The 18,284-nt window shown below is 39.5% G+C and overlaps 2 protein-coding genes and 1 long non-coding RNA gene across 13 annotated transcripts in view; 1 reads left to right on the forward strand and 2 right to left on the reverse strand.

Moving 5' to 3' along the window:
* LOC134176717 (centrosomal protein of 120 kDa-like) overlaps window positions 1-4,352 on the reverse strand; it is a 28,708-nt gene extending 24,356 nt beyond the window's left edge. For both annotated transcript variants that reach the window (XR_009969345.1, XM_062643374.1), the window contains exons 1-5: window positions 4,313-4,352; window positions 4,060-4,244; window positions 3,913-4,002; window positions 1,175-1,340; window positions 15-187 (exon numbers count right to left, since the gene is read on the reverse strand). Coding sequence is in view for 1 of the 2 variants with exons in the window: in XM_062643374.1 (XP_062499358.1) it covers window positions 15-187; window positions 1,175-1,340; window positions 3,913-4,002; window positions 4,060-4,149 (519 nt within the window). In the remaining variant the exon portion in view is untranslated. The remainder of the gene's footprint in view (window positions 1-14; window positions 188-1,174; window positions 1,341-3,912; window positions 4,003-4,059; window positions 4,245-4,312) is intronic.
* Window positions 4,353-4,368: 16 nt separating this feature from the next.
* On the forward strand, window positions 4,369-10,165 carry LOC134176722 (uncharacterized). Of its 3 annotated transcripts, none has more exons than XR_009969346.1 (10): window positions 4,369-4,460; window positions 4,509-4,602; window positions 7,895-7,988; window positions 8,041-8,119; window positions 8,185-8,282; window positions 8,480-8,619; window positions 8,674-8,739; window positions 8,805-8,851; window positions 9,608-9,759; window positions 9,819-10,165. It is a non-coding gene; the product is annotated as an uncharacterized LOC134176722 (long non-coding RNA). The 3 variants fall into 3 exon arrangements; XR_009969347.1 differs by having other exon boundaries at window positions 4,396-4,460; window positions 4,517-4,602; XR_009969348.1 differs by lacking the exon at window positions 4,509-4,602 and having other exon boundaries at window positions 4,389-4,460.
* A 1,117-nt stretch (window positions 10,166-11,282) lies between these two features.
* On the reverse strand, window positions 11,283-17,837 carry LOC134177210 (uncharacterized). Of its 8 annotated transcripts, none has more exons than XM_062643969.1 (20): window positions 17,238-17,837; window positions 17,085-17,179; window positions 15,501-15,560; window positions 14,787-14,841; window positions 14,632-14,724; window positions 14,453-14,562; window positions 14,192-14,338; window positions 13,596-13,831; window positions 13,243-13,528; window positions 13,112-13,180; window positions 12,988-13,044; window positions 12,855-12,923; window positions 12,625-12,684; window positions 12,490-12,566; window positions 12,193-12,422; window positions 12,028-12,139; window positions 11,624-11,690; window positions 11,514-11,564; window positions 11,409-11,456; window positions 11,283-11,326 (listed from the first exon to the last, which is right to left on the reverse strand). In XM_062643969.1, the coding sequence occupies exons 8-17, from the start codon at window positions 13,752-13,754 to the stop codon at window positions 11,628-11,630; spliced, it is 1,182 nt and encodes a 393-aa protein (XP_062499953.1). In that variant the 5' UTR covers window positions 13,755-13,831; window positions 14,192-14,338; window positions 14,453-14,562; window positions 14,632-14,724; window positions 14,787-14,841; window positions 15,501-15,560; window positions 17,085-17,179; window positions 17,238-17,837; the 3' UTR covers window positions 11,283-11,326; window positions 11,409-11,456; window positions 11,514-11,564; window positions 11,624-11,627. The 8 variants fall into 8 exon arrangements, with proteins under 8 accessions (XP_062499953.1, XP_062499958.1, XP_062499954.1 ...); XM_062643974.1 differs by having other exon boundaries at window positions 13,596-13,682; window positions 13,761-13,831; window positions 17,085-17,837; XM_062643970.1 differs by having other exon boundaries at window positions 14,457-14,562; window positions 17,085-17,837.
* Window positions 17,838-18,284: the final 447 nt, after the last annotated feature.

The following is an 18,284-nucleotide window of genomic DNA, read 5'->3' on the forward strand; positions in this document are numbered from 1 at the left end:
TCATTTCTTCTCACCTGAGCAAGATTAGCCGCACTTCTTATTGTTAGAGAGAGAAGAAAAATCTGGTTTGATTGCTGAGATGGACCCAACTGAAAGTGCCCTTCATCCTCATTCATCATCAGTTGATATGGTACACTTTCTTCTTGACTCTCTTCTTCGCTCTCTTCTAGTGGTGTAGACGAACCATCTACAACAATATAAGCACAAAGAATAATATTGAATCGCAAACATAGCAGAAACCATTTACGAACACAGAAATACAGTTTCACTACAACGGTGATCCATATGAAAGGATGGTTCTTGCTCAGACCACAGTATCCCATCACACTTGTTGCTGTAGTTACCCTGTTAACATCTGATAGATGTAGTTTCTCTAAGCAAGAGAGACAAGGAACCATTTGTATTGCGTAAACAGTGGTCCCTCCCATTTGTGCCGACACCAAAAGCCCGTCAAACTCGGTCGTAAAACCGAGGTGGTCTCTTCCAGAGGTGCATGTAACAGCTTACTACTCATGTGACTTCTGCAAAGTCCCTACGTCAGCGTAGGTAGACAGCAGCCTCTCTCTCAGACAGATATTCATCATGATCACCATCACCAAGGTCTACCTCAGCACCGTCTTCCACATCTGCGCTTTTGAAGCATACTGAGTATCTTCCAGAGTACTTGTAGACGTGCTATTCCTGGACGTGTTCACCGATATTAAAAATGCACAGACACCTGGTTGGTCGCTCATAGAGGTGCACGTTAAACATTTTAGCAGCCGCTGGCCGCATTACTAAGGTGGTCGTAAATAGGAGGTGGTTGCAGATGAGAGAGGTCACACATAAAAGGGACTACTGTACTGCCCACTCTAGTTCTCTACCTTATTTGACTTTCTGAATGTCTGTCAGTCTTATGTGCACGTCACACAGAAAACCGAAACAAAGAAGCTACTCTGTGGTCATAGACTAATCATTGCCGTAATCAAATGTATTGTGTACTGCAACCAAAAAGCAAAACATCTGTTATTTGTTAGCCTGTCTGTCCCTCTGGTTGCCTCAACAATGGGTGGACACTTTTTATATTAGACTTTGGCCAGTGCCTGACAACTAAGCAAGATCTGCTGTCTCCACAGAGGTGAGAGGGAAGACTCAGTGTATACATTTACCATGCTAAAGAACAAAATCACTTCACCTTGTGCTTCTTGACGATGTCTCCGAGGAGCTGGTCGAGCCACAAATGGCTTTGCTGAAGTGCTGTGGGCCAGAGAATCTTCTTCGCTCTCTAGCGTCAGTTGAATCTTTACCTCAGGTTTTAGCTTTGAATATGGAGAGCTCAATACTCGATGCCACACTGCCTTCTATAATCACAACTAGCTTCAAGAAAAGCAAGTGAAATATAAAAATTTAGCAAGTGAAAAGACTAGCAAGCAACAGATCAATCAATACAATACAAATAGAAACAGAGATGAATAGATTAGTAGTCATATACCGATATTTCTTCAATTAAACACCAAGACATCTATCTTTTAGCTAGAGTGTCAACTTTGGTGTTTAACGAGGGCAGCATCTATTCGTTAAGCGCTGTCTGTCCATGCTTTAGAAGTAGGTATGTATGCCCACACACTGTTACACTGTAGGTTGACACCTTTTCAAGAGAACAACACACCACCCTGGTATGCATTTCACACTTTGAGACCTCATGCAGTGAAACAGGTGAGTATCCGGGTAGTCTAAAGAAACGATTGCCTCACAGTTGCCTCTGATGAAGTCGTATGATTTCTTCTTCAAACTTCAAGCTACAGATATATTGGAATTCATTAATATGTGGCATTTATTCGAGGGCAGTGTAGAAATAATGGTAGAACATAGGACAATGTCTCACCAAACGTGTTGTTTGTCAGACCAAATACTGCATCAGTGTTGGGACATGTTTAGACAAAACATCCATTGTACGCATATATGATAGTGTAAACCTTGTCTCTTAGGACGTGATGGCCTTTCCTAGGACTGTGAACTCAGGTGCCTCCTAGCATGCTTTATCCAGAGAAAACCTCAGCTGCCTTTAATACCATTTCTCCCTTGAAAGTTGGTTGTAAAAAATTACATGCAAAATGGCTGCAGTAGGGGAGGCACTTGGTTATACACGTAACACTATAGAAGAATGTCCTACCTAGGCTCAGTCTGTCCGAGCCAAAATAATTCCCTATTTTCCACACTGTAAGAGCGGTGTTTATATTTATCTCTACTCTCAGCTGTGGCGTTTAATCGAAAAAATACGGTAGACATATAACTACCCAGTTTACTAATAAAATGTATCTACCTAAAAGTGGTGGCAATGTGCATTAAAGATAACGCCACTCCAAAAAATGTATTAGTTTCTGGTCGCCGCCTGCATGATTTTTTGTCTCAGATCACAAAAGTATTATCATTAGGCCACACTGAAAATTGTCTGATTGGGGTAACATGCAGTGGAAAACGCGGGCGGGTGGACGGAGCTTTATTACTTTTTTATTTTTTAGTACATCGTCCACTTGATCACCAAATCCAACCTCCTGCAACACCTCATGAAGACTACAGCCGCCAGGCACACGAAGAATCTTGCCATCCCTCAAAACGTGTGCCCCCTTGGACACGAATATGCCCGGGCCAACAGAAAACATATTTAAACATAAAAAATTCAGCGGCCCCCCAAACACAGGTGGGCGGGTTACCCCAATCAGACAATTTTTTGGTGCGGCCTTACGCGTGCGCAGTACAATCACTGGATACTTTCCTATGTGTTTGGAGTGCTGCAAGGCTAAAGGAAAAGTGAAGAAGTACCATGAGCAATAGTAAAAATCTACTTCATTATTATTGCCATACTTGTGTTTATAGATATAGGTACAGATATAGCACAGTGAAGTCAAATCATGTTAGAGTTAGTAGATTTGAAATGGACCTAAAATGTTGCATATTTTGTCTTCAGAGTTAATACCATTAAAACCTATTTGATGGTCATAGCATATATTCGTCCGTAATAACACCCATACCAAAATAACGCCCATGCCTGTATATACGCCCATGTGCGACAGGTCAGAACTTTCAGCCCGAAAAACGCCCATGCCCAACTATACGGCCATGCCCAAGTATAAGCCCAGAATACGCATGTGCAGACAAAACAAATGGGTCCGCAGAACATTCGTCTCCGTCTGTGTGCGTTTGATGAGCTGGTGTCAATGTTGAGTGAAAGTGCTTGCCGCTACATTCATGTCTTCGTCGCAATTACCAACCCTGATGCTCTTGACGGGCTTCAGGTCGACCACGTGTGTCTAGTGTTTAGTTTCTGCATGGATGTTGATGCTGAATGGATACCAGTACCCTAGATCTTGCCAATGGATAATTGCAAGCATTTGTGGTATTTCTGTCTTCAAGTATTTAGATGATGACTGGCCAGGTCGACGACAGCATCTAGTAACCAAGCGACCATGTATACGCCTAGGACCAAAATGCCCATGCCCTAGTATACGCCAGAAAAAATTGTTTCTTTTCTATACACCCAGGGCGTTATTATGGGTGAATACGGTAGTCACTATACATGTAGTAGTAATAATAACCGTCCGCGCCAAATTTTGAAAACTGTGGACCAGAGACTAATAAAATTCTTGAAGTGGCCTAATAAGCAGTATTAATTGTCTTCAAATAGAACAGTAATTACTGCATCATTTATACCTTATTAGCTGCACTAAATATTCAATAACTTCACTACATTCTAGATACATAAGAGAACAGACTGATAAACAAGCTTGCAGACAAACAGGTAAGCAAGCAAGCAGGCAGGTATGTACTACAGTAGACAGCTAGGCTGACAAGCAAGCAGTGGACACATCAGCAAACAGACAAACAAAAACACAGACGCAGTCGTGAAAGTTTCCACTCATGGCATACGCCTACACTTGGACTCCTCTGTGCTGCACTCCGCAAATCTAGCATAACATATCCAACCATTTCTCTGTGAGTCGACGCAATATCGACGGCAAAAAGCTAGAAAACAAATTTCTAGCGGCCTACCAACACATTGACAGACACAAAGTTTCCAACTTGCAGTTTGATTGGCGTCCTCTGCAGTCTGTGCTGCCTCAACGACTTCTTTTCTATCTCCCACGCCAACTCGGTATTAATGTCCGGCATTTGCTCGTGAAAAACTGGATCTGTCGACAAGCATTCGCCGTCAAAGCGAGCCTCGACGACCAGACGACGTTGAGGACGACGAGGAAAGTGACGTCCTGGGGATGAAATGCGAAAGAATTAGTTCAGCCATAAAAAAGGTTTACAATTGACAAATGTTTTAGACCTTCTAGAAGAGCAACGACGAGCAAATACTGTTTATCCGCCATTACCAACTGCGCACGCGCATTGACGAACAAGGTATGGACAGCTGCAGCAGAATTCATTTTTCATTCTGATTGACGAACGTTGTCTACTGGTGATATGAACAATCGGTATCCTCTAAAAATAATGTAATTTGTGCATGTATGAGACTAATCTAGAGCTCTAGTGGGTAAAATCTAGAAAGACGGTCTTGATTGGTACTGAGATGTTCTCTCGTACCTCGTTTGGACACACTCAGTTACACTTAATAAGGTTAGATGGGAGATGTGTAATATTAGAAATCATAAATGGTAAATAAATAAAAAATAAATAAATAAATAAATAATAAATAAATAAATAAAAAAATAAAAATAAATAAATAAATAAATAAAAATAAATAAATAAATAAATAAAAAATAAATAAATAAATAAATAAAAAATATATAAATAAATAAATATATAAATAAATAAACAAATAATATATTTATATACAGTATTTTCAGTATAATTGTCGTTTTTATATTCAAATGTGTTTATTCATGTCATGGTTAATCTAAATATAATAAGCTGTCAGACCAGCTTTGACGTTTCGCATTGCAGGCACAAAAATCAAAGTGTGGTGGTCAGTTTGATGCAGTATGGCAGATTTATTATGTCTTTTACTTTTGAAAGTATACATTTATATAGAGACAACAAAATTTTAAATCTTTTTTAATTATAGCCTTCCACGTTGGAATGATATGGCTCGTGTTGTAGGTGATGGTTCTTTTTCTGAGGACAGATGGTGCCAATCAGAGATGCGTAGCTCCTACCATGTTTAGCATGCTTTTTCATTTGTTCTCAATGATGCCTGTAAGGACGTTAAAAGAAGAGTCAAAGTGCAATATCGCATCAGTGGAGGCATGTTCAACCTGAGGTATTTCAGGCCAAGTCAAGAACCTTCTTCATGCAAGCTAGCTAAAGAATTACAGTTTGCTGACGATTTGCTCTAGTGGCACATACATTCAACGACATTCAGTCCGTAGTCACATTTTTAGTGGATAAATTTGACTCATCTTGCAAGCATTTTGGTTTGACCGTCAGTCTATAGAACTGAAGTGCTTTTTCAGCCCAAACCTGGATCCGGCCGCGTTCCTCCTCCAATCAAAATTGACACAAACCTCTTGCATATGTTGAGTCATTCAAGTATCCAGGACCTAAGGGAGTGTCTTAATTGTCATCTGATACATCTATTGATTTTGAAATATTCTGCAGAATATCAAAAGCAAGTTTAGTCTTTGGAAAGTTGGAAACGAGGCTTTGGAAACGTCATGAAATCAGTCGAAACAACAAACTATCAATGTATAGAGCCGCTGCCTTGTCAATTCTCCTTTACGGTTGTGAAACTTGGACTCTGCTAAATCATAATTTGAAGAAACTCGACAGCTTCCATATGTGCTGCCTGTGGCGTATTTGTGGAATCAAGTGGCAAGACATAATAGCAATACAGAAGTTCTTTCACGTAGCAAATGAGTGGCATACAATATTACATCATGAAATGTCAACTCCGCTGGACTGGACATGTATGCCTGATGACAGAATACCAAACAGCTGATATTCGGAGAACTTGGACATGAAAAGTGTCGCCTGGTCGTCCATATCTCCGCTTCAAAGACTCCCTAAAGAGCAATCTTAAATCTTGTTTCATCAATCCGGACGCACTTGAACATTCTGCTACTGATAGAACCAAATGGCGTAAACTCTGTCACCCCAGTCTTTGTATAAATTTGAACAATCTCATACACATATCGAAGTCAAGAGACTGGCAAGGAAGTGTGCTGGTGCACCAGACCTAAAAATCAGCTGGATCCAAACCTGACTTGTCCTCAATGTGGAAAGGTTTGCCTGTTGAGGTCTGGTCTGATCAACGTAGCCAAAGGCACTGAGAGGGTCGTCACTGATTGCAGTACACACAAAAATACATCAGATCAAAGGAAGGGCACGTCTGGAAATTTGAGGTTAAGTATGCTGCTTGTCGAATAGGGAATGACAGACTAAACATTGGCGACGTTGCATTGTAAGAGCGTACAATTAGATGTGGGGAAGATAAATTTGGTTGCTGTGTTATCAAAACGTTATTGATTCAGACTTCCGAATGCAGTCAAAGTCAGAAGAGGTTGCTTTAGATTTGAGTGTATAACTGTGATCCAGTAACAGGGAGAGCGTAGCCTGTACATCATGCCAGTATACCCCATATATTTACCCGAGGCCCGGATGTCCGGGCTAAGGGTATAGTAATTGTTCGATGACCGACCCAACGACCGTATATATAGTCGATTAGCGCAGATGCAAATGAAGCTATTCCGACCAATAAACGAACGTGATGTCATCATCAGAAGCAGCACAGACAACGAGACGCTTAGAAAAGCTGCACAAAGAGCGAGACTTTTACATTCTTGTGAGCTGGAAAATGGGTGGTGATCTGCTTGTTTTGCTCTACATTTCTAGCATGTTTCCCACCAACAAACAGAACAATGATCACGCCCGTTACTTCATCACAGGCAAAGATTGCCAGCCGGCCTAGCGTCGAGGCTCTCCGACTTGTAACATTTGGCTTGTCCCAGCACTTCAAAACAACTACATTTGTAACATGCATGTTTTCCCCCATTACGACAACTACCAGAGGTCTAGAGACGCTGCACAAACAACCAGTCGTCTAGAGAAGCTATACAAACAAACAGATGCCTAGAGAAGCTGCAGAAACAACCAGACGTCTACATTCTTGTGAGCTGGAAAATCGGTGGTGGGCTGCTTGTTTTGCTCTACATTTGTAACTTGCCCACCAATAAGCAGAACAATGATCATGCGCGTTACTTTATCACGTAAGGCGCGTCGAGGCTACCCTACTTGTAACATTTGGCTTGTTCCAGCACTTCGAAACAACCTGATCTACATTTGAAACGTGCATGTTTCCCCCATTACGACAACAACCAGATGTCCAGAAAAGCTGCACAAACAACCAGACGTCTAGATTGTTGTGAGCTGGAAAATCGGTGGCGAGCTGTTTCTTTTGTTGTATGTGAGGGTTTAGCACTTAGAAACAACGCCTAATCTAGCTACATTTGTAACGTTCATGTTTTCTCACATTTAATTTTGTTTTGACTTTGGTGTTACCTATGCCACACCTAAAACCGCCCACAGTGGCTCATTACGACTTCAAAAGCTGCACAAACAATCAGACGCCCAGAGAATTTGCACAAAGAACTAGATGTCTAGAGAGCAAAGGTTGTAACATTATGCTTATTCTATCAATAGTAGTTAATATACAATATGACACCATGTTGTAGATAGAAATTCATTTGGTGATCAGACATTAATGTATACTGTGTTATCCACCACCTTTAGTGAAACCAACCTATCTAAATTGTCCAAGCATCTTAATTTGGATCACCTTTTTCCAGTCTGGATTTGCCGTATGGGTTTGAAATTAATTATAATATCATTTATTGATGGGACAGCTAGATGGATTGATTGTTTTCGATTAAACATAATTAGATAATGAAGGCATGCAATTTTGTCATTACAGGGACGTTGTCATGAAATTGAATAGACAAATCGATGGAGAAGGTGTTAAGCTAAGGAAGGCTGGAAAACTAAAACGAAGGAAGTATTACAATAAAGTATGTACTGAAAGACAATTTTTGCACTTCGTTAATTACTAAATGACTTTAGGGACCGAATTATGTATGGCACCTTGATGGTTATGACAAAGTGAAGCCATTGGCATATGCATACATGGTTGTATTGACGGGTAACAATTAATATCAGTGCAGTTTCTTTATGCAATGAACTGATGGTTGTTGTTTGTGATAACAGGTACTCTTGAAGAATTATGTGGTTGTGGGCAAGTAAAACAAACAATGACCCTAAAGTTATTGCTGGATACTACTTTAAGTCCATCAGAGAAATTGGAGGTAATGAATGAAATCATGCTTGTGTGTGTTTGTGTGTGTGTGTGTGTGTGTGTGTGCATGTGTGTGTGTGTGTGTGTGTGTGTGTGTGTGTGTGTGTGTGTGTGTGTATGTGTGTGTGTGTGTGTGTGTGTGTGTGTGTGTGTGTGTGTGTGTGTGTGTGTGTGTGTGTTCGTGACTACTGCAAGTTTTTTCATTAGGGTGTCCCCGGGTAGTGCGAGCAGACAGAGGCACTGAGAATATAACAATTGCTTTTGTTCAGCCATTTCTAAGGCACTATGGGACAGACAGCCTAGCCAAAACTAAGACTTTTTGGTACGGGAAATCTAACACAAACCAGGTTGGTGGCAATGATTTCAATTGTCGGTTCACTTGGACATTTCATATATTATAGCAAATTGAGTCATGGTGGGGTCAGTTAAGGAAAAGATGCATGCAATGGTGGATGAACTTTTTCAAAGTATGTCATGTGGATTAAACAGATACACGTCTCACCTATTCAAATGGCATGTGTTAATCATTTAGGATATGCAACTTTCAGCAAAATTTGATGATTCAAACCCATTGCATAGGTGAGTCAGTGTGGCCAGTCAGATTTGACATGGATATAAATTGAGGCCCCAAGAGGCACTTTGTGGCTCCAACTATTGATATGAATATTTGTTTTAAATAATTGATGTAAATTATAGTAAATTTTAATGTCTAAATTTGTGCTAAAAAGAACTGCTGTAGGATCGATACACAATAATAGTCAACTACATGTATACCCTACAAATTAAACTAAGAAACACAGTAGTCAGCTCCTCCAAAAATGTTTTTATTGGTCTCTTGTCAGAAGGAATTTAATTATTGACAAAGGCATTAACAGTTTTGTTGTGGAGCAAGACAGTAAAGCATCGTGTGAAATTTCTCATTTTGAAGATTGTACAAGTCTACCACAGTCATACGGCCTGATAGAATGTCAGTCAAATGTTTCATCGAATGAGTATGTTATGAATTGTCTTTGCACCAGCTCTTGGTCAACTAACTTGTGTTGAAATTATCACAATAATGATCTATGTATCTTTTTAAGAATTCTGCAAATAAGATTCATGCATTTGTCACAAAATAGTGAAGCGCTGGAAAATCTTGTCAAAGCAAGTATTACATAATAATTAATTGGCATTCTTTTTGTCTGGACCAACAATTTTAGCCAGGGCTAAACTTTCCCCTTTCACTATGGAAACGGCAACCCTGTGGGTGACTCTTGTGTCAGATGTTTTGTGACTCTTTGAACACACACACTCAGTGTACCTCAATCGAGTCGTTCTTAATTGCAGAATGTGTAGGAATGCCCTTTGATTTTGTTTTATGGATCTTATCGACAATGAACTTCAAATTGTGAAGCAGTAGTGGAACAAACATACAATTCGCCTTTCCAGGTATACAGATACTCCCCCAGGGATTCCTAATGCTTTGTACTTTTACCCACAACTGAAAGGTTTGGCTTTGAGGTCAGGTTGTCAGGCTATCACAAGTGCATGAAATGTTTGTGTTTAGGTGCAAATTGCTACAAGTGTCCTGTAACTGAAGAACAGTTGGCTGCTGTAGAGAAGCATGTATCAGATCCACCACCTGCTGCTTCCCCTGAATTCTGTTCAATCGCACAGTATGCTATGAGGAAAAACAACATTATAGAAACACCAAAATCAGCAGCAGAGCGGCTTGCACTGTATGAGCAACTAGTTAAAGCTGTGACAGACCATGACTCTGCCACATTGGCATAGGAATTGTTATTGTGTTTGGCTGAGATGCCACAATGTATCACAACGTTTACTGGTTTAGTGCATGTATGGCGAAGTTGAAGTGTAGACAGAAATATAATTTAATTGTTTAGGGGTCTTCTACTTTACGAGTACGTGTATTTTCAAGAGGGTAAAAACCGTATGTTTTTTCTACTTTCCTAAAGATATACGCTAAATGTAGCTCATTCAGGGTGTTTAATTAATAATGCTTACAGCATCAAGGTAACTAGCACATTGGATTCCTATCATTCTAAGGAATTAAGTAGATCCTGATTCCAATTATTTCAAGGTATTCAAAACACATGTGACAGATTATTGTACTGATTTCTGTTATAGTATAGATAGGGTTAATATTTTAGAAGATGTGTTTGCCATGTTCCAACTGCTCCCTCATTTCTTTTATGCCAGTGCACAGATCGTCAAGTTCAGATGAGGTGAGGGGTATGTAGTATCTACCATACTTGTGTATTGTTGTCATCCTGTGTTGTTTCTGTCTCATCCGAAACCTGACCAAACCTACTGCCGGTACAAGATATATATCGGGCATCGCGTTGTCGGAGACGAAGTTGATAAACTCCATGTGAAGTTCATGTGTGGCAAGGACAAAATCACCAACTACTTGTACAGCAGGTTTGTTGTTGAAGCATTTGTCATCCAGCCATAAAGCTACATGTAAATCGATGCTGAGCCAGCATGCTCCCACTGATACTGTTTGTTCTTGGAGCTGCAATCAGATAACAGCAAATATGTTATCAATTACTCGCTCTATGAGCAAACTGCCTACTGGTCCCCTACATCTACCACTGCAATTGTAATTTTGCTTATGCAAAGACTAAATTCAAAAACTTTGTCAACAAAAATCGATGAAATGACATTTTGATTACAGTATTCACAAATTCCTCTGGCCAACATAATGTTTACAGAATTTTTGTGACTTACTGGTGTATCATCATTGTGTTCTGCTCTCCAAGCTTGAAGTGATGCCCCTGTTTGCAACAGTCGCAACAGGGAATAGTCATAGAGCTCTGATTCCAAAGTCTCTGTTACAATTTCTGTTGTTTCCCAACTAATATAGTATTTTGCGCTTGGCTGAATGTTAGTAGGTGTTATCTCCAAGTTGAGGCTTCAAAGGAAGTTTAGTAGTTCCAGTGCAATAGAATAGTAACAGTCGACATAAATGTACCTTTTATTTCCTGTTGTATTTGCAGCAAACTGTGTAATTAGCCTATGTGCCAGCCAACACCTCATGTCATTAATTTCACTCTACAATCCATCATACAATATTAACAAACACGCATAACAGCTGCGTACTTATAGAGTTACGTAACGGTTATACACTGTGTACCTCACAAAAGTTGTTAGAGTGAATGCCAAGTGCTTCATTCCTCATGTACTGAAACGTAGGGTAATTATCTACAAAATTTCTAGAAGTGACACTGTAAATTATTACCATCACACAGTAGACACTACAGCTTGAACCGTCTTGTTGCCGTGGAGCATTCTATAACCAACAAAAGATAATCTCCAAAATAAAATGTGCAATATGTATACTTTCACAACTTCGTTAGTCCACTCTGTAGCAACATAGTTCTCTTTCGTCAATGTTACTGTATCTGATAACCAATCTCTAATGGGAGAATAGTAATGTTACGTGTATCTTTCATATGTTCAGTATGTGTATGAATGTATTATATGTATGCATGACCTAATCTTTAGAAAGACTTCTGAACACACTTCCATTAGCGGGTCATAGTATTTAATTGTCCTGTGTGTTATGTCGATAACCTAAAAAATTCACTGTTTGCACACTGTTGTAAATAATTTCATCTAGTAACAAACATACTATACAACACCAATGCTGCTTCACAGGCATGTGCATGGGAATTAACAGAACATCATAATGGAAAATATTTATCTGCAGAATATCAATCAAAGCACTTATGAAAATGTTGCAAACATTTTACTTGATGGCTATTTACTGCACCAGCTGTTTCATTGTCCATTGTCTTACAGCAACAGGACCTTGATTGTCGAGCTTCACATAGAAGTAGGTATTGAAGCTCTTGACTTTCTTCCCTAAAAAAAGAGTTGTAGTTTGTAACGAGCAATTAGTTATAATGAGATAATACCTTGCGGCAAGCATCCCGTCTCCCATAAACATGATACTGCATTGATGAGCTGTCAATACTAATACATTACCAATATGTATCATTTCACTAGCTCGTTTACAACAATTGACATTGTCATTGAGCCATTTGTTTGGCTGAAGCTTTGCTAAGTCACGTACTGTAATCACACCTGGAAAGTTTGAATCAGACAGTTGTCTGTCACTGGCTATTTTGTCTAGTGCAGTAGCCATCTGTAAATTGCACATTACCAATCAATGCACATAGTAATGACCAATTGCAGTATCATCTAGAGAGGACCATTTGATCTACTTCTTTCTGCTCATGACTTGATAAAATGTAAAACGGCTGCAGTCTTCTCATTTTTGGTGGAATGTCTGGCATATTTCACATACAGGATATGTTAAGTTTAGATAAATTGTTAAAAGTATATACCGGTAGCACAGTGTAGTTCAACAACATCTTTGTCACACTTCCTGCTCTTACCTGGAATACCTAAAGACAGCAACTGAATGTCAAAGGGCAGCTTGCATATTCTTGTTTATAATACGTCAAAATGTTTTACAGATGTACGGCCACTAAGAAATTGATCAACAGCAAGTGAATAAATTTAATTAACGTGGACTAACATAAGGTAGATAATGAGTAAATAAAGACGTATTTACCAGAGTGTATATTTCTTGAGTCTTCCCTGCAGGTTGTTGCTATGATTTTAGTGACATTCATTTGTAACCCTAGAAATGAAAAGGCTGATGTAAAACAAGTCAAGTCCGGAAGCTGTGAAAACTGCTGTGGTACCTGGTGGGGGGTCAGTATCTGTTCTTACATAATCATGGTCACCGTACCTGGTAGTACCTGGTGAAATGAAAAGGCTCGTGTACAAACAAGTCAACTGCTGAAGCTGCAACAACTGCTGAGATACCTGGTGGGACAGTATCTGTTCTTGCATAATTATGGTCCCCGTAAGGAAGGCCTTGCGCAGCAGAATCATCTAATAAGAAAGAGTGAAATAGGTAGATTACAGGACATTAAGCTCTATAATGTCATACATACCATTGTATGCTATATCTAGACTCACAAAATGATTTTCGGCATAGTGGCCAAGAAGCAGTGGAACATCATTAGAAGCAACATGGCCATTGGGTTCTACTGTAACAGTAAAATGGTTGCTTGCACCATCTACACTGCTGACTATTAGAATATTATGAGACAGCACTGTTGTTAATGCCATCACAACAAGGTGGTCTCCCCACTCGCCATCCTTCTCCATGTCAGATAAATACTGATCCCAATCCTTACTGACATATTGTGAAAGGTTTAGTTTCTTGCCATTGATATCCTTGCAAAAATGCTACATTAGTTTAACATATACATCACACGTGTAGTAGTGTACTAGCTGTTCTTACAACAAACTGGTGATCTCTGAGACAAGAAATTGCCAGTGCTCGAAGCTCACTGTGACAGTAGGGCTTTTCTGACTTAACTCGTTTCAGCTGATCCAAAACAGCATGAAAAAGACAATTTCCATCAGCAGGTGTTGTGTCTCTAAACTTGAGCCCAGACATTTCTACCCTCTCTGCTAGTCGACAGTGGTTTTGATTGGCTGTTTTACAAGATATTTGTTGAAGTCTGATCTTGCTGCCTGCAGGCAAATCTGTGATCAATAAGAGTAGCATATATATATATATATATATATATATATATATATATATATATATATATATATATATATATATATATATCAAAGCTGTTCACATTGAATAACTTAATCTTATTCTATAACAATGAATTCGAAATAGCAATTAAATTGAATTAAATTCAATTGAATTAAATGAGTTTGCTAGACATTCATGTTGTGCTGTTTCCATAGAGTAGTGACTATAGTAATAGCTGTTACAATGTAGAGACTTGATAGAGCATTAATTAACAAAATTATAGAACACACATGCATACCCATACTTACACACCTACACATCCATGCACTAGTACTGCATGCACTTACTTTTCTTTTGGTTTTTCCACAATTGTCAAAGGTAGATGTAGAGTCTCTTTTGTTTATATGAATTCTCCCTTGCCTGGTTGTTAATGCTAATAAGAGATGGCTGGCCTCATACATATCACACACTGATTTTTGATTTCCCTGTCTTCCCTGTCAAAAAGTTTAAACAATCAGCAGCAATGTACATTTCAATAATTTCCCAGCTCAGCTCTAATCCACCATGCAAAAGAATGATGAAAGCCCTAGGCAATGGCAATTGCAAACCTACTGTGTTGATGGCTTTTGCCTTTGCATTTTGTTTTTTTGTGCTGACAGGCGAATCCCTTTAGAATGTTGTCTATATTTTGCCAACAAAGCAATAAAGTCTTCACTACCTGTAAACAATTGCCCATATTGCCCATATTTTATCCAGCTAGACATTCACGTACATGCATGCTCTTAACCTGAAAGACTAGCTGGACTGCATACGTTGTTTGACCTTGACGGTGAAACTCGAGCTGATTCAGAAATGGGTGAAACACTGTTTTTGTGAGATACTACACAATAGCAAATGCAAATGACCAAATCATGTGTTCTTGCTTGATGAACATGCCTATACCTTCAAGCTTAGGCAGCCTTTCAATTTGAAAGTGTTGCATCTTTTAGTTTCAAGTCTACAATACAGATGTCACAAGTATTCTTAAACTCTGAAAGTCAACAATACTTTCCTGTCTCAAATCTGTCCGTGTTTTTATCAATTATTGACCAACGCGCAACTATAATTGTATGTATGTATGTATGTATGTATGTATATATGTATGTATGTATTGGCACATCATTTGCAATCTGGTGTCAAAGAAATTCAGACTGTTGGATGGACTCTGATGTCTATAGTCGTGCAATAGTGGTAATAGTTATTAATTCTGAGCTAGTTTTGATTCTTGTTGTCTGTTGCTGTTTAGTTCTAGTGTCTACAGTAGTAACCTTTTACTCTGCGCCATACTACAGTTGTACATAGACAGGGTCTCAAACACCCCTTCTAGATGAATAAATCATGTATGTATTCAATAAAAGTATGTATGTACATGTGTGTGTGTGTGTGTGTGTGTGTGTGTGTGTGTGTGTGTGTGTGTGTGTGTGTGTGTGTGTGTGTGTGTGTGTGTGTGTGTGTGTGTGTGTGTGTGTGTGTGTGTGTGTGTGTGTGTGTGTGTGTGTGTGTGTGTGTGTGTGTGTGTGTGTGTGTGTGTGTGTGTGTGTGTGTGTGTGTGTGTGTGTGTGTGTGTGTGTGTGTGTGTGTAATACATGTATACACAAGCTGAAAACATTTACAAACCTTGGTGATTAGAACATTTCTTATATAACTCAGAAGACTCTGTGGTATCTTTTCTCAACCCTGACACAGGCATTCAACAAAAGCAATGATTATTGTTTTACATGTCAGAAAGGACACAGTACTGTACTACAGTAATCATGGCAGCAAACAAACATAACAGTATGTAGACTGTCGTTTTGCCTTTGTGTATACCATTTCTCAAGATAAAGAAAATCATTATCATTATAAGAAAAGAAATTATTCGATTTTACTGTTCACTTCTATGAACTTTCTGTATGATATCTATGGCATGTATAATGATTGTCAGACGGACAGCCTGTCAACTGTTTGATTCAGTCGTACTTAGGGATTTCTTGGGTCCTATAGCTAGTTCTTAGACAAAGAGGCAAACATACACAGACAGACAGACAGACAGATACACAAATATAGATAGACATACAGACAGGCAACAAACATATGTATTAACAAGCGTACACAGACAGACAGACAGACAAACCATTTGACAGACAAACAGACACACACATAGACAGACAGATAAACAGACACACAGACAGACACTTGCATGTCTGGTCAAAGTGTTTGACCGAACTGAACTTCCAGCGCAGCAAAGAACCGACTCATCAATACCTTGACAACGAAAACAGACCAGACATGTTGTTATCGATCCCCAAATTTGTCATGGCACAGAACTAGACATTTCTCTAGCACATCCCTGGTGCAGACCTGCTAGCATTGGCTGTTAGCACAGCAGGTATTGCGGCCTCAAGGAGGGAAGAGAGAAAAGAGGTTAAATACAACCGAGAGCTTCTTCCAGGAGGCATCAAACCATCTTTTGTTCCTTTGGTTCTTGAATATTTTGGTCGCTGGGGGACACAAGCCTCCAACTATCTGAACAAGCTGGCCGAGTTGTCTAGAGATGATCAGGGAAAGAAAAACAAGGCCCAATTCAAGACCACGTGGAGATCTCTCATCTCCATTCAACTGCAGAGAAACCTTGCTAAAGTTATAGCAGAAAAGTTATATAGCATTCACAGAATGAACACTACAGTTGCAAATTATTAAATCATTGTATGTGTAGGGCCTAGGGTCCTTTTTGTTTTTGACAGACAGACAGACAGACAGACAGACAGACAGACAGACATACAAACATGTCGATTCACATGTAGACTGACAAACCAATAAATTGCACATATGTCTACCGTCTGCCGTACATTTTCGTGGGGATCGTGCTATCTGTGGAGCTTCTGGTCGCGAAATCAGTCCGTCTTCCACGCAGTCAGCGAGAAAACGAAATTTTTCCAGCCTGTTCGTGACGCTCATGTCACAAGACCCACAAAACGTGCCCAAACGTATATATGCAAGCGCCAAATATCAACTTTCCTCGGTGACATTTCAGTTTTTGAGCCGTCTACGGTGTGAATTACACCAGAACGTGTACAGTGCACCCACGCATGCGTGGCCAATCTGACACCGCCTCAGCTATCGCGCGAAATTCAAATGTCCTCTGTCGAATAACGCTGAAAATATGTATGATTCTTTACTAATAGTTGAGCAGCTGCCACGCACGGAGATTAGTTAAACTACCTTTAGTTCGTCAAACGGATTGACTCAACGAACTTGTACGCGAGTTTATCGCCATTCCGTCTCGAGTTTTGGTACGTACAGCCTCGGTTTCTCCTCTGAGGATACATTACGGCAACATGAAGATTTCTGTTGGACAAAATCTGTATATTTCACTTTGTTTCTGTGGAATGTTGGAAGAAGGGTCCCAAAAGGGGTTGTGCTTGAAACGCCATACTTCCACGTGACAACGATCACATGCCTCCAGCTTTCTTGTAGACGTACACCGAACACTGTGCTACAAATCTGTTAAGACAAATTTGGCTATTACCGTTCTGTACTCGAAATCCACACCACTAAAGTTTCGTAAACAAGCAGACATAATAATGTTTCAAAAGCTCAATGGATATATGTTGTACTACAAACATAAACTGTCCAACAAATCTACAACTTTTTATAAATATAACCAAACAAAACAACCATATGTATAAGATAACATCAAGGTTACTTGTTCCTCTTGACTCTTCTGTGAGACCTGTATTGCTTGACGGCTTCCTCGAGTTCATGTCCTGCTACTTTGCCATCTCTGTATGCCCTAATGTAATGTCTTGCTTTTCTAAAATACTTTCTAATCATGTCAACATTTACAGAATCTAATGCTGATGTCAGAGTTTTTCTCAGCCCAACTATTGAATAATTACAGCATGCTCTAGTATAACGCTTTGCTGCCCCACACTCATTCTATAGGATTCAATTCACAATGGAATTTGGGTAGAAACATGCAGTGGTGGCCATGCTCTTCATGTAATGTTCTACAATAGACAGTTCATTTAGAAAAATCGGAATATGTGTTCTAGTTTCATTATCAAATCTTTTCTGGTCTTTCCCTTGTATCAAATCCCCTTTCCTCTAATGCCAACTTAAGCCCTTTAGGAGTTCATCATCCATTACTACCTCTGACCCACGAACCGGTATGTCATCTTCATATACAGTGTCGTGCATTATAGGTGCCACCCTCCTGGTTGACATTCATTCTGTTGGCGACCAAAGCATCACTAGATTAGTTGTGTGATTTGTTTGAGCTTTGGTCAAACAACCACAGAATTGAATACTTTTCCTGTGGGTACTTTATGTTTGCAATAGCTACCGCACTCTTAACTTGTTCAAAAAATTTGTCATTCGTCCAATAGCCATCCCGCCTCTCCCCGTATTCTAAAATAACCC

The sequence above is a fragment of the Corticium candelabrum genome, chromosome 3, assembly GCF_963422355.1.
Source record: "Corticium candelabrum chromosome 3, ooCorCand1.1, whole genome shotgun sequence".
In the NCBI taxonomy this organism is placed as follows: Eukaryota; Metazoa; Porifera; class Homoscleromorpha; order Homosclerophorida; family Plakinidae; genus Corticium; species Corticium candelabrum.